Consider the following 22,259-nt stretch of genomic DNA (forward strand, 5'->3'; position numbering starts at 1 on the left):
ACTTAGCAAATTGGCAAGATGCGGAGATCGATTGATCATTTGATCAATATGCATATCGAGAGTGGATGATGGACCGCCACCCACTTTCGTTGAAGCTCTCCGGCCGGGGAGGCAAAGGGGATTGCTATCGTCACCTTTTTCTCCCGGTGCATGTGCAAGAAAAAAGTAGAAAAAGTGACGAACCCATTTTTTCGGTCATAGGGCCTTTGTTGGAGAGTTACTTGGCATAGCAAAAAAAAAAGGTGGTCATGAGATCCAATGCAGAAGCTGAGTGTTACGCGATGGCTCACACAATCTGAGTTAATATGGTTAAAGAAATTAGAGGAAAATCTAGGACAATCAAGCTATTGTGTAAGTTAATGAGGCTAAAGACACTTATGGAAAAACTAGGATTCAAAGTTTCTCAAACTATTAATGTGGTATGTGACAATCAGACTACTACATATATTGCTAGCAACCCTGTATTCCATGGAAGGACCAAATATATTGAAGAGGATTGCCATTTTTATTGTGAAAAAGGTCGACGATAAGGTGATATCTATGCCGTCTGTGATCTCCAAAGATCAAATGGAAGATATTTTTATAAAAGCTCGTGCTGCAAAAATGATTACAAAAGCTCTAGCATGCAGCCAATATAGAAGCATTTGTTTCAAGATGGGCATGGATGACATCAATGCTGAAAGGATATGGCCCACTACATGTTCTTAATTCATTAACATAGTCATTATTTATGTTTATTTGCTAGGGCCCATCATTGTAAGGCCCCAATTACATGCTTGTGAGTTATTATAAATATATTGAACCCGTGGGGTGGTAGTCAACTCAACACCCACGAATTCTTTCTTCACCTCTTTCTCTCCTTCTCTCCCTTCTTCTTCTTCTTCTTCTTCTTCTTGTTGATGATGATCATCATCATCATAATCTTCTTCTTCTTCTTCTTTTCCTTTTACCTTTTATGAATGAAGATTCTCAAAGTTAACAAATGCCATTTAGTTTTTATCTTGAACCAAGTGCAAACATGTCCCATTAGCTCCATTCATTGCCCTTGAATCCATTGTCTAAGAAATCGGGTTTTGATTTACATCAGTTGACTGAAATGAGTAGGAAACAAATGAATGCTACAGCAGAAACAATTGATTCACAAACAGGTGCAATACACACAAGAAATGATGATCTATGAACCTTCTTGATGAGGAAAAGAAAAAGAAAAAGAAAAAATCTTAAGAAAAGGTATGATCTTATGATCCGGATGGATAGATGCAGACATTAGTAATAGAGGAGAAACTACAAATAGATTTCCACTGCAACAAAAAAAAAGTAGAATGAGAAAGAACAATGAACAAAATGATGCAAATGTGAAATAGATTATCACGGATAACTATGGCCCTTGATCAGACAACAAATATATTGACACAGAGTTCAAAAAACAAGGATAATAGCAACCCATCACATGAAATAGCGGGACAAATATTGAAACACAGTAGAAATGGACGGAGATTAACAGTACATGCTTTTATACTTCAAACAGAAGCATACCTGATGGTGACATTTGCAGGAGGATTAAGAACACCTGAAATACTTGAAAGTGAATTATTCTGGAAATCCCTGCGTTGTCAAAGTGGAAGGAGAAAATTTAGAAAGATATTAATATTAACGAACTTTAGACAGAGTGAGAAAAAAAATATGAATAAATTCTATCTACAGTACAGTGCTTTCAAGAGCATGCAAAAACCAGAACCACAAATCTCACTATGCTGCTCCATAAGATACAGTGAAGGTGTTTAAACACCAAAAAAAGAAAAAAAAAGAAGGAAATTCAGAATCAAATGATGGCCTTCTGATTCAGGTCTTACAAGATAAGGCTTCTAGTTCCACTGATTGTCACATTCTGCCAAATGGTTGATGGGACAGAACCATTCAACGAATTGTTTTCAAGATACCTGCAATGGATAATGAATCACATAATAAATACATTATTGCATCCAAGATTCAATTTATGTGCGTGAGACCTGTAACTTGAATTGTGAATGAATATGATTTTTTGACGAACCACTACAGTTTAGCCAGCACATAGAAGTTCAAAAGCAAGAGCTTCAAATTAGGTATAGCTTGCACTATGGCTGATTTGAAGTATAAAATTTACTACCACATACACTCAAAAGAATGACAAGGAAGAAGGAAAAAACACAGGAAAGATATACTCACAATCTCTGGAGAAAAGGAAGACCCGAGAAGTTCGTTGGAATAGACCCATTAAGATTGTTGTTCGAAAGGTTACTGCATAAATTATATAACATAATCCATTTCTTCATCATATTAGAGTCAAGAAGATCAATGATATCATAGTTCAATCAAGAATAATAGCAAATAGGATAGATGTGAACGCAGAGAACTGGAAAGTGTAATAACCGGTAAAAATATATATATATATAGTCACTATGCAAGATTACTATGCAGAATTACTATTCAGAATACTATTCAAAACTACTATTCATAGTAGGACCCACCAAGTACTATTCACATCAGCGGGTCCCACATCAGCGGGCCCCCATCAGTAGGTCTCACATCAGCGGGCCCCACATCAGCGGGCCCCACACAAGTAGGTCCCACATCAGCGAGCCCCACACAAGCGGGACCCAACACAAGCGGGACCCAACACCAGTCAAGCACGCCGTTACGAGTCAAGCCCACCAACAACGAAAATAAACTAAAATAATAATTAAATAATAATTAAATAATATTATTTTACTATTTAAAGTACTATTGAAAATAATTAAATATACTTAATTATTATTAAATAGCCTTTACTATTCACGCAGCAGCCTTTTACTATTCACGCAGCAGCCTTTTACTATTCATAAATAATTAAATAATAGCCTTTACTATGCACAAAAATGCCTATAAATAGAGGAAGAGAAGAAGAAGAAAAAGAAAAGAGAAAGAGAGAGGAAGAGAAGAAGAAGAAAAGGAGAGAGAGGAAGAGAAGAAGAAGAAGAAAAAGAAAAGAAGAGTGAAGAAAGAGTAAAAGAGAGAGAGGGGGAAAAAGAGAGAGAAGGAAAAAGGAAATCCACTATCCAGGTAAGTCTGTCAATAGTTATTTATTTAAAACAGTGAAATAACGGTGATATGGTTGGTTCTACCACCTATGGATAAAGCGTGCATATGAGGCGATAACTCGCTATAGATTATGCAAGTTTTATCATCTTAGGATAAAGCATGCATATGAGGCGATAACTCGCTATCGATTATGCAAACTTTATCATCATATTTGAACGGTGAAATGCTCGCATAGTAACCGTAAAGTAACATACAGGGCCCACATGAATAGTACATACGGGGCCCACATGAATAGTAACATGCGGGGCCCACATGAATAGTAACATGCGGGGCCCACATGATCTTAAATTTGATAGAAAGAACACAGGGAATATTATCAGAAAGGAATTTGATAGAAAGAACACTGAACACAGGGAACATCAGAATTTGAAAAGGGTACTTCTCACGTTGCTTTCGTGAAATTCTCATCTGCACGATCCTTTCCACGTACATTCAGGCAAGTGAATATGGACTCACTTCATAACGGTAATTCAGTGTAATTCCTATGATTATTTGATATGTGATTGTGTTAGAAGGTAAAAGTATCTTCAAAGGAAAAAGCATCTTCAATACCATATGTCTTTAAACTTTCATTTCAGAAAGCAAAATTTGCATATTCATTTCAGAAAACAACATTGCATAAATCCTGCATGCCATTCTAGGTTGAAATGAAGGGAGGGAGGACTAAGGCAGACCCTTAAGATCCGAGATAGGACTAAGGCAGACCCTTAAGATCCGTGAGAGGACTAAGGCAGACCCTTAAGATCCAAGAAAGGACTAAGGCAGACCCTTACGATCCGTCCTTGGGCAAAAGCCAAAAGTTAGGACTAAGGCATACCCTTAAGATCCAATAAAGGACTAAGGCAGACCCTTACGATCCGTCTTTGAGCAAAGCCAAAAGTTACCCAGGCTGAGAGCGTACGACACCTGGCTAATAATGCATATTCGGGTGGAACCATATGGTGACCCAAAGGAAATCCTAGAAAGGAGCACGTCTCATTAGGGGGACGGGGGTTCCTTGATGGTCAATAGTTGCCGGCCAGAGTCAGGGTAATTGGGGAATTGCCATAATGGCCATAATGACCGTATGACTATTGGGGGAGAGAACATATTGGGAATCACAGTGAGGATGAGAGTTCATACAAAGTTGATTTATTTCCAAATTTGATTTATTTGAGAAAAACTGTATAGTTAAAAATGGATTCTGATATTGATCATTGAAAATGTTTATGGTTATTGTACTGTTTCTTTTATGTCGTGAGCCTTTTTCCTTGCTCTTACGTTGCTACATTTCCCTCCACAGGATTAGTAGAAGAGGGAGCCTTCGCAAACGAAGACATATAAATAAAGTGGGAATGGGAAATAAATAGAGAGGGTGGAGTGACAGATGGGTCACCTGTCGTATTTAGACTCAGTTTAAGTATTTAATTTCGGACTGTAATAAATTTTATTTGGGATGCTAGGTCCTTAATTTAGAACAGAGTGAGTTTAATATTTTAAATGGGTTTCATTATTAAGAATGCTTCCGCTGCTCATAAAGAAAAATCAGGTGAATTTGACGAAAAATCAGGTGAATTTGTCAAATAGGTGTAACGGCTTGGTTTTGGAAATCGGGTCGTTACAGTTATGGTATCAGAGCTGCACCAGGTTTAAGCTGTGAGGAACCTGGTGAACGAGTCTTGGGTACGTCTTAAGATGGGATACGAAGACCTAATAATTAAAAGTTATGACATCTTCCTATTACCTCGGAACAAACTTAAAGGAAAACACACACCAACATAGATCGTTAAGATATTCGAGTTAAAATCTTCCAACACACCCTGGAAATGTAAATTAATTGTAGGCATCCCAACATCAGCCTCAAACTCTGAGACAGTCTGCCCCTCAGCAGAACCAGTGGAGGGGTAATCAGAATCAGTGGAGGGGTAATCAGAACCAGCCGCAAAATCAAGAGAAGAGGAATCAATATCGCCCTCTGAGTCAAGATGAGAAGGCTCAAGGAGGGTCAGTGAATCGTTTCTTTTCACTCGTTAACGACAATGCTAAGGCATCTACTGCGATAACTGAAGGTCAGGATTTTAATTACTATTCTCCTTACAATTTTATTATTCGTATAACTAAAAGTAAGCCTGCGAAAAGTTAGATATGAGATGGTAGGATTTGTAAGGGGGAAATAGGAGGCAAATCTTTGAGACATCTGTTCAGGAGTCACTCAGGATAAAAAGGCAGGAAGGCAGGAACTTGAGGTCATCATAATAGAAGATAGTGACTCCGAGAGTGAACCTTCAGAGATCAAGAAAATCCCATATTCAGCTCAGAGATTAAGAAAATCCCATATTCAGCTCAAGTTGTGAGGTATGGTAATTGATAGCCTATGCGAATAGTAAATTTCGGGGACGAAATTTTCATTAAGGGGGGTAGAATGTAATAACCGGTAAAAATATATATATATATATAGTCACTATGCAAGATTACTATGCAGAATTACTATTCAGAATACTATTCAAAACTACTATTCATAGTAGGACCCACCAAGTACTATTCACATCAGCGGGTCCCACATCAGCGGGCCCCACATCAGTAGGTCTCACATCAGCGGGCCCCACACAAGTAGGTCCCACATCAGCGGGCCCCACACAAGCGGGACCCAACACAAGCGGGACCCAACACCAGTCAAGCACGCCGTTACGAGTCAAGCCCACCAACAACGAAAATAATATTCCTGTGTTCAGTGTTCTTTCTATCAAATTCCTTTCTGTCTATGTCTAAAATAATATTCCCTGTGTCTTTTCTATCAAATTTAAGATTATGGGGCCAGTATGCACTATTCATGTGGACCCCGCATGTTACTATTCATATGGGCCCCGCATGTTACTCATTCATATGGGCCCCGCATGTTACTATTCGTGTGGGCCCCGCATGTTACTATTCGTGTGGGCCCCGCATGTTACTATTCATGTGGGCCCAATATGTCACTATTCTTAATAGGTCACCATTCTTTGGCTACTATGCTCAGCAGTTCGCCTTTCTTTCCTTACAGTTTACTTTACGGTTACGGTTACTATGCTAGCATTTCACCGTTCAAATATGATGATAAAGTTTGCATAATCGATAGCGAGTTATCGCCTCATATGCACGCTTTATCCATAGGTGGTAGAACCAACCATATCACCTTTATTTCACTGTTTAAATAAATAACTATTGACAGACTTACCTGGATAGTGGATTTCCTTTTTCCTTCTCTCTCTTTTTCCCCCTCTCTCTCTTTTACTCTTTCTTCACTCTTCTTTTCTTTTTCTTCTTCTTCTTCTTCTCTTCCTCTCTCTCCTTTTCTTCTTCTTCTCTTCCTCTCTCTTTCTCTTTTCTTTTTCTTCTTCTTCTCTTCCTCTATTTATAGGCATTTTTGTGCATAGTAAAGGCTATTATTTAATTATTTATGAATAGTAAAAGGCTGCTGCGTGAATAGTAAAAGGCTGCTGCGTGAATAGTAAAGGCTATTTAATAATAATTAAGTATATTTAATTATTTTCAATAGTACTTTAAATAGTAAAATAATATTATTTAATTATTATTTAATTATTATTTTAGTTTATTTTCGTTGGTGGTGGGCTTGACTCGTAACGGCGTGCTTGACCGATGTGGGACCTACTTGTGTGGGGCCCGCTGATGTGGGACCCGCTGATGTGAATAGTACTTGGTGGGTCCTACTATGAATAGTAGTTTTGAATAGTATTCTGAATAGTAATTCTGCATAGTATTTCTGCATAGTAATCTTGCATAGTGACTATATATATATATATTTTTACCGGTTATTACATTCTACCCCCCTTAATGAAAATTTCGTCCCCGAAATTTACTATTCGCATAGGCTATCAATTACCATACCTCACAACTTGAGCTGAATATGGGATTTTCTTGATCTCTGAGCTGAATATGGGATTTTCTTGATCTCTGAAGGTTCACTCTCGGAGTCACTATCTTCTATTATGATGACCTCAAGTTCCTGCCTTCCTGCCTTTTTATCCTGAGTGATTCCTGAACAGATGTCTCAAAGATTTGCCTCCTATTTCCCCCTTACAAATCCTACCATCTCATATCTAACTTTTCGCAGGCTAACTTTTAGTTATACGAATAATAAAATTGTAAGGAGAATAGTAATTAAAATCCTGACCTTCAGTTATCGCAGTAGATGCCTTAGCACTGTCGTTAACGAGTGCAAAGAAACGATTTCCTGACCCTCCTTGCGCTTTCTCATCTTGACTCAGAGGGCGATATTGGTTTCTCTTCTCTTGATTTTGCGGCTGGTTCTGATTACCCCTCCACTGATTCTGATTACCCCTCCACTGGTTCTGCTGAGGGGCAGACTGTCTCAGAGTTTGAGGCTGATGTTGGGATGCCTACAATTAATTTACATTTCCAGGGTGTGTTGGAAGATTTTAACTCGAATATCTTAACGATCTATGTTGGTGTGTGTTTTCCTTTAAGTTTGTTCCGAGGTAATAGGAAGATGTCATAACTTTTAATTATTAGGTCTTCGTATCCCATCTTAAGACGTACCCAAGACTCGTTCACCAGGTTCCTCACAGCCTAAACCTGGCGCAGCTTTGATACCATAACTGTAACGACCCGATTTCCAAAACCAAGCCGTTACACCTATTTGACAAATTCACCTGATTTTTCGTCAAATTCACCTGATTTTTCTTTATGAGCAGCGGAAGCATTCTTAATAATGAAACCCATTTAAAATTAAAACTCACTCTGTTCCAAATAAAATTCAGTACAGCCCGAAATTACATTCTTAAACTGAGTTTGACAGATGAGCCATCTGTCACCCCACTCTCTCTATTTATTTCCCATTCCCGCTTTATTTATATGTCTTCGTTTGCGAAGGCTCCCTTTTCCACTAATCCTGTGGAGGAAATGTAGCAACGTAAGAGCAAGGAAACAGGCTCACGACATAAAAGAAACAGTACAATAACCATAAAATTTTCAATGATCAACATTAGAATCCATTTTAAACTATACAGTTTTTCTCAAATAAATCAAATTTGGAAATAAATCAACTTTGTATGAACTCTCATCCTCACTGTGATTCCCAAATATGTTCTCTCCCCCAATAGTCATACGGCAATTCCCAATAAGATCATGTTCGGTGGCCTTGGCCTGGCCGTCAACTATTGACCATCAAGGAACCCCCGTCCCCCTAATGAGACGTGCTCCTTTCTAGGATTTCCTTTGGGTCACCATATGGTTCCACCCGAATATGCATTATTAGCCAGGTGTCGTACGCTCTCAGCCTGGGTAACTTTTGGCTTTGCTCAAAGACGGATCGTAAGGGTCTGCCTTAGTCCTTTATTGGATCTTAAGGGTCTGCCTTAGTCCTAACTTTTGGCTTTTGCCCAAGGACGGATCGTAAGGGTCTGCCTTAGTCCTTTCTTGGATCTTAAGGGTCTGCCTTAGTCCTCTCACGGATCTTAAGGGTCTGCCTTAGTCCTATCTCGGATCTTAAGGGTCTGCCTTAGTCCTCCCTCCCTTCATTTCAACCTAGAATGGCATGCAGGATTTATGCAATGTTGTTTTCTGAAATGAATATGCAAATTTTGCTTTCTGAAATGAAAGTTTAAAGACATATGGTATTGAAGATGCTTTTTCCTTTGAAGATACTTTTACCTTCTAACACAATCACATATCAAATAATCATAGGAATTACACTGAATTACCGTTATGAAGTGAGTCCATATTCACTTGCCTGAATGTACGTGGAAAGGAGCGAGATAGTGTAGCTGAGAAGTACCCTTTTCAAATTCTGATGTTTCCTGTGTTCAGTGTTCTTTCTATCAAATTCCTTTCTGTCTATGTCTAAAATAATATTCCCTGTGTCTTTTCTATCAAATTTAAGATTATGGGGCCAGTATGCACTATTCATGTGGACCCCGCATGTTACTATTCATATGGGCCCCGCATGTTACTCATTCATATGGGCCCCGCATGTTACTATTCGTGTGGGCCCCGCATGTTACTATTCGTGTGGGCCCCGCATGTTACTATTCATGTGGGCCCAATATGTCACTATTCTTAATAGGTCACCATTCTTTGGCTACTATGCTCAGCAGTTCGCCTTTCTTTCCTTACAGTTTACTTTACGGTTACGGTTACTATGCTAGCATTTCACCGTTCAAATATGATGATAAAGTTTGCATAATCGATAGCGAGTTATCGCCTCATATGCACGCTTTATCCATAGGTGGTAGAACCAACCATATCACCTTTATTTCACTGTTTAAATAAATAACTATTGACAGACTTACCTGGATAGTGGATTTCCTTTTTCCTTCTCTCTCTTTTTCCCCCTCTCTCTCTTTTACTCTTTCTTCACTCTTCTTTTCTTTTTCTTCTTCTTCTTCTTCTCTTCCTCTCTCTCCTTTTCTTCTTCTTCTCTTCCTCTCTCTTTCTCTTTTCTTTTTCTTCTTCTTCTCTTCCTCTATTTATAGGCATTTTTGTGCATAGTAAAGGCTATTATTTAATTATTTATGAATAGTAAAAGGCTGCTGCGTGAATAGTAAAAGGCTGCTGCGTGAATAGTAAAGGCTATTTAATAATAATTAAGTATATTTAATTATTTTCAATAGTACTTTAAATAGTAAAATAATATTATTTAATTATTATTTAATTATTATTTTAGTTTATTTTCGTTGGTGGTGGGCTTGACTCGTAACGGCGTGCTTGACCGATGTGGGACCTACTTGTGTGGGGCCCGCTGATGTGGGACCCGCTGATGTGAATAGTACTTGGTGGGTCCTACTATGAATAGTAGTTTTGAATAGTATTCTGAATAGTAATTCTGCATAGTATTTCTGCATAGTAATCTTGCATAGTGACTATATATATATATATTTTTACCGGTCAAGCACGCTGTTACGAGTCAAGCCCGCCACCAACGAAAATAAACTAAAATAATAATTAAATAATAATTAAATAATATTATTTTACTATTTAAAGTACTATTGAAAATAATTAAATATACTTAATTATTATTAAATAGCCTTTACTATTCACGCAGCAGCCTTTTACTATTCACGCAGCAGCCTTTTACTATTCATAAATAATTAAATAATAGCCTTTACTATGCACAAAAATGCCTATAAATAGAGGAAGAGAAGAAGAAGAAAAAGAAAAGAGAAAGAGAGAGGAAGAGAAGAAGAAGAAAAGGAGAGAGAGGAAGAGAAGAAGAAGAAGAAGAAAAAGAAAAGAAGAGTGAAGAAAGAGTAAAAGAGAGAGAGGGGGAAAAAGAGAGAGAAGAGAAGGGAAAAGGAAATCCACTATCCAGGTAAGTCTGTCAATAGTTATTTATTTCCACTATCCAGGTAAGTCTATCAAACAGTGAAATAACGGTGATATGGTTGGTTCTACCACCTATGGATAAAGCGTGCATATGAGGCGATAACTCGCTATAGATTATGCAAGTTTTATCATCTTAGGATAAAGCATGCATATGAGGCGATAACTCGCTATCGATTATGCAAACTTTATCATCATATTTGAACGGTGAAATGCTCGCATAGTAACCGTAAAGTAACATGCAGGGCCCACATGAATAGTACATACGGGGCCCACATGAATAGTAACATGCGGGGCCCACATGAATAGTAACATGCGGGGCCCACATGAATAGTAACATGCGGGGCCCACATGATCTTAAATTTGATAGAAAGAACACAGGGAATATTATCAGAAAGGAATTTGATAGAAAGAACACTGAACACAGGGAACATCAGAATTTGAAAAGGGTACTTCTCACGTTGCTTTCGTGAAATTCTCATCTGCACGATCCTTTCCACGTACATTCAGGCAAGTGAATATGGACTCGCTTCATAACGGTAATTCAGTGTAATTCCTATGATTATTTGATATGTGACTGTGTTAGAAGGTAAAAATATCTTCAAAAGAAAAAGCATCTTCAATACCATATTGCTTTAAACTTTCATTTCAGAAAGCAAAATTTGCATATTCATTTCAGAAAACAACATTGCATAAATTCTGCATGCCATTCTAGGTTGAAATGAAGGGAGGGAGGACTAAGGCAGACCCTTAAGATCCGAGATAGGACTAAGGCAGACCCTTAAGATCCAATAAAGGACTAAGGCAGACCCTTAAGATCCAAGAAAGGACTAAGGCAGACCCTTATGATCCGTCCTTGGGCAAAAGCCAAAAGTTAGGACTAAGGCAGACCCTTAAGATCCAATAAAGGACTAAGGCAGACCCTTACGATCCGTCTTTGAGCAAAGCCAAAAGTTACCCAGGCTGAGAGCGTACGACACCTGGCTAACAATGCATATTCGGGTGGAACCATATGGTGACCCAAAGGAAATCCTAGAAAGGAGCACGTCTCATTAGGGGGACGGGGGTTCCTTGATGGTCAATAGTTGACGGCCAGGCCAAGGCCACCGAACATGATCTTATTGGGAATTGCCGTATGACTATTGGGGGAGAGAACATATTTGGGAATCACAGTGAGGATGAGAGTTCATACAAAGTTGATTTATTTCCAAATTTGATTTATTTGAGAAAAACTGTATAGTTTAAAATGGATTCTAATGTTGATCATTGAAAATTTTATGGTTATTGTACTGTTTCTTTTATGTCGTGAGCCTGTTTCCTTGCTCTTACGTTGCTACATTTCCTCCACAGGATTAGTGGAAAAGGGAGCCTTCGCAAACGAAGACATATAAATAAAGCGGGAATGGGAAATAAATAGAGAGAGTGGGGTGACAGATGGCTCATCTGTCAAACTCAGTTTAAGAATGTAATTTCGGGCTGTACTGAATTTTATTTGGAACAGAGTGAGTTTTAATTTTAAATGGGTTTCATTATTAAGAATGCTTCCGCTGCTCATAAAGAAAAATCAGGTGAATTTGACGAAAAATCAGGTGAATTTGTCAAATAGGTGTAACGGCTTGGTTTTGGAAATCGGGTCGTTACAGTTATGGTATCAGAGCTGCGCCAGGTTTAGGCTGTGAGGAACCTGGTGAACGAGTCTTGGGTGGTGAACGAGTCTTGGGTACGTCTTAAGATGGGATACGAAGACCTAAGAATTAAAAGTTATGACATCTTCCTATTACCTCGGAACAAACTTAAAGGAAAACACACACCAACATAGATCGTTAAGATATTCGAGTTAAAATCTTCCAACACACCCTGGAAATGTAAATTAATTGTAGGCATCCCAACATCAGCCTCAAACTCTGAGACAGTCTGCCCCTCAGCAGAACCAGTGGAGGGGTAATCAGAATCAGTGGAGGGGTAATCAGAACCAGCCGCAAAATCAAGAGAAGAGAAACCAATATCGCCCTCTGAGTCAAGATGAGAAAGCGCAAGGAGGGTCAGGAAATCGTTTCTTTGCACTCGTTAACGACAGTGCTAAGGCATCTACTGCGATAACTGAAGGTCAGGATTTTAATTACTATTCTCCTTACAATTTTATTATTCGTATAACTAAAAGTAAGCCTGCGAAAAGTTAGATATGAGATGGTAGGATTTGTAAGGGGGAAATAGGAGGCAAATCTTTGAGACATCTGTTCAGGAGTCACTCAGGATAAAAAGGCAGGAAGGCAGGAACTTGAGGTCATCATAATAGAAGATAGTGACTCCGAGAGTGAACCTTCAGAGATCAAGAAAATCCCATATTCAGCTCAGAGATCAAGAAAATCCCATATTCAGCTCAAGTTGTGAGGTATGGTAATTAATAGCCTATGCGAATAGTAAATTTCGGGGACGAAATTTTCATTAAGGGGGGTAGAATGTAATAACCGGTAAAAATATATATATATATAGTCACTATGCAAGATTACTATGCAGAAATACTATGCAGAATACTATTCAAAACTACTATTCACAGTAGGACCCACCAAGTACTATTCACAAACGGGTCCCACATCAGCGGGCCCCACATCAGTAGGTCCCACATCAGCGGGCCCCACACAAGTAGGTCCCACATCAGCGGGCCCCACACAAGCGGGACCCAACACCGGTCAAGCACGCTGTTACGAGTCAAGCCCGCCACCAACGAAAATAAACTAAAATAATAATTAAATAATAATTAAATAATATTATTTTACTATTTAAAGTACTATTGAAAATAATTAAATATACTTAATTATTATTAAATAGCCTTTACTATTCACGCAGCAGCCTTTTACTATTCACGCAGCAGCCTTTTACTATTCATAAATAATTAAATAATAGCCTTTACTATGCACAAAAATGCCTATAAATAGAGGAAGAGAAGAAGAAGAAAAAGAAAAGAGAAAGAGAGAGGAAGAGAAGAAGAAGAAAAGGAGAGAGAGGAAGAGAAGAAGAAGAAGAAGAAAAAGAAAAGAAGAGTGAAGAAAGAGTAAAAGAGAGAGAGGGGGAAAAAGAGAGAGAAGAGAAGGGAAAAGGAAATCCACTATCCAGGTAAGTCTGTCAATAGTTATTTATTTCCACTATCCAGGTAAGTCTATCAAACAGTGAAATAACGGTGATATGGTTGGTTCTACCACCTATGGATAAAGCGTGCATATGAGGCGATAACTCGCTATAGATTATGCAAGTTTTATCATCTTAGGATAAAGCATGCATATGAGGCGATAACTCGCTATCGATTATGCAAACTTTATCATCATATTTGAACGGTGAAATGCTCGCATAGTAACCGTAAAGTAACATGCAGGGCCCACATGAATAGTAACATACAGGGCCCACATGAATAGTACATACATGGCCCACATGAATAGTAACATGCGGGGCCCACATGAATAGTAACATGCGGGGCCCACATGATCTTAAATTTGATAGAAAGAACACAGGGAATATTATCAGAAAGGAATTTGATAGAAAGAACACTGAACACAGGGAACATCAGAATTTGAAAAGGGTACTTCTCACGTTGCTTTCGTGAAATTCTCATCTGCACGATCCTTTCCACGTACATTCAGGCAAGTGAATATGGACTCGCTTCATAACGGTAATTCAGTGTAATTCCTATGATTATTTGATATGTGACTGTGTTAGAAGGTAAAAGTATCTTCAAAGGAAAAAGCATCTTCAATACCATATTGCTTTAAACTTTCATTTCAGAAAGCAAAATTTGCATATTCATTTCAGAAAACAACATTGCATAAATTCTGCATGCCATTCTAGGTTGAAATGAAGGGAGGGAGGACTAAGGCAGACCCTTAAGATCCGAGATAGGACTAAGGCAGACCCTTAAGATCCAATAAAGGACTAAGGCAGACCCTTAAGATCCAAGAAAGGACTAAGGCAGACCCTTATGATCCGTCCTTGGGCAAAAGCCAAAAGTTAGGACTAAGGCAGACCCTTAAGATCCAATAAAGGACTAAGGCAGACCCTTACGATCCGTCTTTGAGCAAAGCCAAAAGTTACCCAGGCTGAGAGCGTACGACACCTGGCTAACAATGCATATTCGGGTGGAACCATATGGTGACCCAAAGGAAATCCTAGAAAGGAGCACGTCTCATTAGGGGGACGGGGGTTCCTTGATGGTCAATAGTTGACGGCCAGGCCAAGGCCACCGAACATGATCTTATTGGGAATTGCCGTATGACTATTGGGGGAGAGAACATATTTGGGAATCACAGTGAGGATGAGAGTTCATACAAAGTTGATTTATTTCCAAATTTGATTTATTTGAGAAAAACTGTATAGTTTAAAATGGATTCTAATGTTGATCATTGAAAATTTTATGGTTATTGTACTGTTTCTTTTATGTCGTGAGCCTGTTTCCTTGCTCTTACGTTGCTACATTTCCTCCACAGGATTAGTGGAAAAGGGAGCCTTCGCAAACGAAGACATATAAATAAAGCGGGAATGGGAAATAAATAGAGAGAGTGGGGTGACAGATGGCTCATCTGTCAAACTCAGTTTAAGAATGTAATTTCGGGCTGTACTGAATTTTATTTGGAACAGAGTGAGTTTTAATTTTAAATGGGTTTCATTATTAAGAATGCTTCCGCTGCTCATAAAGAAAAATCAGGTGAATTTGACGAAAAATCAGGTGAATTTGTCAAATAGGTGTAACGGCTTGGTTCTGGAAATCGGGTCGTTACAGAAAGTCAATGATTAGAAAACTAAAACAGATTCAAGCTAAGCAAATGCAGATGAATGTGGTTCATCAATGCTTTAACAAGTTCCGAGTGGGGAATTCTACATACATAGTTGTGATATTAGCAGAAAGTTTATTTGATGGAATGGCTCCAGTAAGCAGGTTCCAGCTGAGATCTCTGAAATATGGATACCATCACCAATATAGATACACTCATCATTAACCATTAAATGGAATGCCGTCGTAAAAACGTAGTTAAAAAATAAAGGAAAGATTGCTTATGAGGGTAAATTTTACCACCCAACGAAATTTCTGAAATGTACATGTGAACTTACAAATAGGCAAGTCCAGGTATCCCACTTAGGTCAGGAACAGCTCCTTGCAAGCTGCAGTTCCTAAGGCTCCTGCGAAACCAAGCAAATAGAACTGTAACCATTCTTCACAAGCTGATATTTGGCAATCTCTGTGAATATCAATATTTCTTAACTTTAACCATTCAAGCATTTAAAACTTCAAAGGACAGGTCCGTACGACATTGATTGTTGTACAACAACTATAGCAAAAGTAGGAAATGAAATTTCAACCAAATAAGTGATGAAAGAAAATTCAGGAGCCCATACATAGTAGGAAAAGAAACCATGAAAAAAAAAATATTTGTAGCTAAACTCGTTTTAAATTTCCATTGAAACCAAAAAAACGACCGAAATGGTTTTGTTTCCATGCTGAAATCGAAAAGAATATTGAAACTTGTGAAACAACCAGTTACTCCAAAAGCTAAAGCTGTTATTAAATCTTTTATACTATAACACTCCCCCTCATGTGTGGCCCCTATTTCTAGGGTTGGCCTACACGTGGCACATGTGGCCCCTCTTTTGGGTTTGCCCATTGCATGTGGATTTTTGCTATCCGGGAGGTCTGAACCCAGGCATTTGCTCTGTTAGAATAACTCTGTTAGAATAAGATTATGTAGCCTAAGGGCATTATAGTCTTTTCATCTTCTTTTCATAATAAATATATATGTGTGTGTTAGGGCAAGGAGGCTAACACACAATATTCATTCTCAAATCTCTCTGTTAACATCGTATCAGAGCCCTAGGGTTTCTCGATGCCCTAGGGACCTCCATTGAAGACCTCTTGTCTTCCTCCATTGAAGCTCATGCCTATGCCCTAACTTCTTCTTCCATTGAAGCCCCATGCCCATGCCCATGCCCTAACTTCTTCTTCTTCTTCTTTTTTCTCTTTCTTCCTCCATCTTCACTGGTTGCCCCCCTGGGAAACCCAACTTTCCCTGTTTGCCCCCCTTGGAAAACCCAGCTCTTCACTGGTTGCCCTGTTTGCCCCCCTGGAAACCCAACTTTCCATGTTTTGCCCCCCTGTGCGCCCCCCCTGGAAACCCAACTTTCCCTGTTTTGGCTCCTGGACAAACCCAACTTTCCCTGTTTGCCCCCCCTGCGCCCCCTGGAAAACCCTACTCTTCCCTGTTTGCCCCCCCGGCATGTTCTCCCTTCTTCTTTTGTAACATCTTTCCCCATCTTCTTTGACCTATAAGGATAGTGTTCTTCTCTTCTAGCCGTCGGGTGTTCATGCCCTAAATCTTCCCGTTACATTTCTCACTTTTTTTGGTCGCAGCTCCGCTTTGTTACATTTTTCTTTACTTTCTACTTGATGACTTAAGCTTTGTCTCTATGTTTCGTTGTAGTTCCACAAGTATGAGGCTTCGTGCTTATTTTTTTTCGGGGTCCTTTCGGCGGATGTTTGTGGTTTTTCCTTCTGATTGTTTATTTTTCGTGGTGATTTGCTTGCCTATATTTGGCTGCCCTTTTCTGTGGTTGTCTGTGATTGTTGTGGTGTGTCTTGTCTGGTCTGCTTCACCCACATCCCATTTGAGTTTTGGTGTTTATTATGGCCTTGCCATCAGCTTCTTCCTCCGGTTCATTTCCGGTGTCGGTGACCTCTATGACATCCATTAAATTGGATGGTGCTAATTACCCTGCCTGGAGTCGTTCTGTTCACCTCTATTTGCGAGGTCAGGGCAAGTTACGTTTCATCACGACGGATCCTCCGGATCCTAAAGATGCTGGGTATGATAAGTGAAGTCAGGAGGATGCCCAGCTTCAGTCTCTTCTCTGTCAGAGTATGGAACCAAAGATTGCGAGCCACATGCTATTTCTGGATACATCACGGGCAGTCTGGTTGGGTGCTGAGACACTCTATTCCGACAGCAACAATCTCACGCGGATTACTGATGTTTACAGTGACTTCTTTCGTATCTTGCGTGGAGATAAGATTGTTGCTGAGTACTATTCGGATTTTGTTGGTCTTTGTGAGCAGATTGATATTTATCATCCCCCATCCACCGACCTTAAGGTCTTGGCTCAACAGAAGAATGAGCTCCGTACTACTCAGTTTTTGGATGGCTTAGGGCCTGAGTTTGTCCCTCTTCGGCAGCAGATCCTTGGGTTAGGCACGCTCCCATCTTTGGATGAGATCTTTTCTCGCGTTCAACGCGCTCTATGTCTCGATCCAGCTATCTCTGTTGCTGGTGACCAGTCCGCCTTTGCTGCCTAGTCTGGTTCCTTTCGGGGCACTCGTGCTAGGGGTCGTGGTCGCAGTCGTCGCGGACAGGGCCGTGGCTTTGGCCGAGATTCAGGGGGAGGTCGTACTTATGGGGGTCGTGGCTCACGTTATTGCAGTCATTGTGACATGGAGGGTCGCACTATTGATTTTTATTACGATCTCCATCCCGAGCTGCGTCCCGCTCGAGCCGCCCACTTCGCTTCTGAGACACCTGCTGCACCTACTCCTGCTCCCTCAGACACCATGCTCGTCTCTCGGACTGAGTATGAGTCACTTTTGCGCCTACAGGAGAAAGGGAAACAACCGGCTGTTCAACTTGCCACAGAAGGTAGCAACCCATCTTGCTCCCTTAGCCACTCCGCTTCCTGGCTTATTGATTCTGGTGCCTCTCATCATATGACCGGTAACAATGCACTTCTTAGTTCCTTTACTTCTTGTGCTCCTACTAAGATGGTCACCTTGGACAATGGGACTCGATGTCCTATTTCAGGCACTGGGACTGTTACAGCCACATCCCACTTATCCTTATCATCTGTACTCTGTGTTCCTACTTTTCCCTCCAATCTTCTTTCTGTTAGTCAGCTTACTAATCGCCTTAATTGTTCAGTAACATTCTTTCCGTCTTATTGTGTTTTTCAGAACCTTGCGACTGGGAAGACGATTGGCTCAGGGTATGAGACAGATGGCCTATACTACCTGGATGATGCTATCACTCCCACGGCGTTTAGTACCTCAGCAGATTCCTTTATGTGGCACTGCCGGCTCGGTCATCCTTCTCCTGAGCGTTTGCAGCATTCTTCCGTTGTTTCTGGTGTTATTAGTCCTTTTCATTGTGAGTCCTGTCAGTATGGAAGAATGCTGCAAACGCTCAGGAGAAGGATGACCCCAGGACTTGATAAATTGGCCCCAAGGGCTTGATAAATTGTTTCTGGTGTTATTAGTCCTACTTTTCATTGTTTCTGGTGTTATTAGTCCTTTGTTCAGGATCTCACCCCAGGACTTGATAAATTGGCCCCAAGGGCAATCAAGTGTGTTTTCCTGGGTTATTCATGAACCCAGAAGGGTTATCGATGCTACAGTCCTCAGCTTCGCCGCAAATTTATCAGTGCTGATGTCTCATTTTTTGAGGATGCTCTCTACTTTCCTGCTTCCTCTTCTTTACCGGTATCTCCTCCTCCATTGCCATTGCCGGTTCTGGTTCCGGTTCCCAGTTTGCCACCGGATCCGGTTCAGCGTCCCTTCCAAGTATATACTCGCAAGCGTTTTACTACTTCAGTTGAGCCTTCATGCCCTGCCATCTCTTCTCAGCAAGCGGGTCCTTTACCCTCATCCTTTGATGATGCTACTCAGGTTGATGAATCTCTTGATGCCCCCATTGCGAGCCGTACTCGTTCTCGTACCACTCATCACCCTATTTCTGATGCGGTAAGTTATGCTCGGTTATCTCCTTCGTATACTGCATTTATATCATCTTTGTCATCCGTTTCTATTCCCCGCTCTGCTCAAGAGGCTATGCTTGATTCGGGATGGCGAGCAGCTATGAAGGCTAAGATGGATGCTTTGGCAAAAAACCAGACATGGCAGTTGGCTTCCCTTCCTCCTGGTGCTCAGGTAGTCAGATGTAAGTGGGTGTTCACCGTCAAATAGCTACCTGATGGCTCTGTTGAGAGGTTAAAAGCCCGTCTTGTTGCCAAGGGCTTTACTCAAACTTATGGGATTGATTATGTTGAGACATTCTCTCCAGTGGCAAAGATTCCATCCATCTGTGTATTGATTTCTTTGGCCGTGAATTAGTCTTGGCCACTATATCAGTTGGATATCAAGAATGCGTTCCTCCATGGTGATTTGCAGGAGGAGGTGTATATGGAGCAACCACCAGGGTTTGTTGCTCAGGGGGAGTTGCAGCATACCGTCTGTAAGCTTAGAAAGGCGATTTATGGTCTTAAACAGTCTCCCCGTGCTTGGTTTGGGAGATTCAGTGAGGCCATCCTATGATTTGGTATGAAACAATGTGCTGTAGACCATTCTGTGTTCAGCTCTCGAAGCAAGGATGGTTTGATTCTCCTGGTTGTATATGTTGATGATATTGTTATTACAGGGAATGACAAAGCAGGAATACAACGCCTCAAAGATTTCCTTCAGAATGAATTCAGCACAAAAGACCTTGGTGTTCTGAGATACTTCTTAGGCATTGAAGTGGCACATTCACAAAGGGGGCTATCTTTGTCCCAAAGGAAGTATGCTCTTGATATTTTGGAAGAAATAGGTCTTCTGGGGGCAAAACCTGCACAGACTCCTATGAATCTGAATGTCAAGCTTTCACCTGATCAGGGGGAGCCATTAGAAGATCCTGGTCGATACAGACGGTTAGTAGGACGGTTGATCTATCTCACAGTCACTCGTCCGGACATTGCATATGCTGTTGGTGTGGTTAGCCAGTATATGAGTGCGCCTCGGACATCACATTGGTCAGCTGTGATTCAAATAGTGAAGTATCTGAAGAAAGCTCCCGGGAAAGGTCTTCTCTTCAGGAAGCATAACTATTTGAGGATTGAGGGATACTCTGATGTAGACTGGGCCGGATCTCTTGCTGACCGGCGATCTACTAATGGCTATTGTACCTTCATAGGTGGAAATCTAGTATCTTGGAAGAGGAAGAAGCAGGAAGTTGTGTCACGATCCAGTGCAGAAGCAGAATACAGGGCCATGGCTTATACAAGCTGTGAATTAATTTGGCTACGGTCGTTTATGTCAGAGATTGGATTCTCATACTCCTCACCTGCATCCCTCTACTGTGACAACAAGTCAGCCATTCACATAGCTATGAATCCGGTATTTCACGAACGAACTAAGCATATAGATCAGATTGCAGACATGTTTACCAAGCCGTTGAATGGAGTTCGATTGAGTGATTTATGTAACAAGCTGGGCATGTATGACATTCATACTCCAGCTTGAGGGGGAGTGTTAGAATAAGATTATGTAGCCTAAGGGCATTATAGTCTTTTCATCTTCTTTTCATAATAAATATATGTGTGTTAGGGCAAGGAGGCTAACACACAATATTCATTCTCAAATCTCTCTGTTAACATGCTCTAATACCATGTTAAACAACCAGTTACTCCAAAAGCTTAAGTTGTTGGTGAAGGTGTTATTAAATCTTTATACTTTTTTTTTTTTGAAAATTAACATGTCTATTCATAATAACAAGATGTACAATGTTTGGGGACAAGTAGCCCACCCCATAACATAACATCATGAGCTGCCAAAGGAGGAATCTCCAACGGCCAAAAAGAGAAGAAAAATGAAAAAACACCATCAGTGTGATCTTTAAAACTCCCATTTGAAGCCCCCACACTGAACCTCCGGCAGAGACATCGGGATTGAATCCACTTTCAAAAACTCAAAAAAACCTAGTCTCGGAAACACACGAGACTTTCAATACCAGCACTCCAAACATTTTAAATTTTCCGACCTTTAATACCACCGTAGGTTGACCAGTCAAGGAGCAATCACGAGCAGCAAAGGAACAAGGTCCCTCAAGCACCTCTCGGATTGCAGTACTGATCATCCCCATCAACCTATCAAATGAAGACCTAAAACCAGGAAACAAATCTAATCGGCAAATCCCAAAAACTTCACAAATCAATTACCCTTAATATTTCTCCCATAGAAATAACACCAACAGAGCCTAAACAAAGCATCCAAAAGACAGACAACACCACAGCCTCCCAAAAAGCTATAGACAAACCCAAGAACCCCTTATCAAATCCATTTAATCTTTTATACTTTAACAAAACTAAAACAACAAGTGTATTAGTAGTTGTATACTGGTATGTGTTACATAATTATATTTATATGAATTACATGTGAAAAGTGGTATGAACTGAATTATAACACACGAGCGACATCACATGTCACTAGGTATTCAATGTTGTTAAACGATTATGGGTGGTTTTTGCTTGTATGATGGTATTTGAGTTTGTATTTATTCTTATTCAGGAACTTTGAAGTTTCATCTAAAATGTCCATCATTTGCATATGTTTCATATGTTTTCGGAATTTTAGAGGATTTCCGCTGAAATTTCCATCCGAAACCGACATGCTTCCATTTCGATCATGTTGAAACGCATAATGAAACCGAAACTTGAAACCTTAGCTAAACTGCATGAAAACATTGTGAAGAAGTCTGATCAAATCTACACTGAAGGTAACAACTTATGATATGAATCCACTGGGCTTGGCATAACTATACTAAGATGCAGAATATCAATGGAAGAGTAACCAATTTAAGCTTGGCAGGCAATAAAACAGTCTAGTTTAGTTAACAATCAACTCTTCAATTTCATTCTTCTCCGCCCATAGATGTTCAACATTCATTAAAAACTGAATGTGATATTTTCTTAGCATTGGCAAAGTGGTGAAAGAACAATGTAGTACGATCCTCTTTGATCCAGGAGCAGCTCTCCTTCTGTTTCCAATTTAT

At 40.0% G+C, this 22,259-nt stretch overlaps 1 protein-coding gene across 10 annotated transcripts in view; it reads right to left on the reverse strand.

The window, feature by feature from the left end:
• LOC143880293 (putative LRR receptor-like serine/threonine-protein kinase At1g06840) overlaps positions 1-22,259 on the reverse strand; it is a 133,906-nt gene that overhangs the window by 24,180 nt on the left and 87,467 nt on the right. For all 10 annotated transcript variants that reach the window (XM_077383155.1, XM_077383156.1, XM_077383158.1 and 7 more), the window contains 5 exons: positions 15,532-15,600; positions 15,306-15,374; positions 2,206-2,277; positions 1,854-1,940; positions 1,537-1,605 (listed from right to left, as the gene is read on the reverse strand). In XM_077383155.1, the coding sequence (XP_077239270.1) occupies positions 1,537-1,605; positions 1,854-1,940; positions 2,206-2,277; positions 15,306-15,374; positions 15,532-15,600 (366 nt within the window). The remainder of the gene's footprint in view (positions 1-1,536; positions 1,606-1,853; positions 1,941-2,205; positions 2,278-15,305; positions 15,375-15,531; positions 15,601-22,259) is intronic.

This window comes from Tasmannia lanceolata, unplaced genomic scaffold, assembly GCF_043159265.1.
Source record: "Tasmannia lanceolata isolate RefF3 unplaced genomic scaffold, GAP_Taslan_0.1 ptg000006l, whole genome shotgun sequence".
NCBI lineage: Eukaryota > Viridiplantae > Streptophyta > Magnoliopsida > Canellales > Winteraceae > Tasmannia > Tasmannia lanceolata.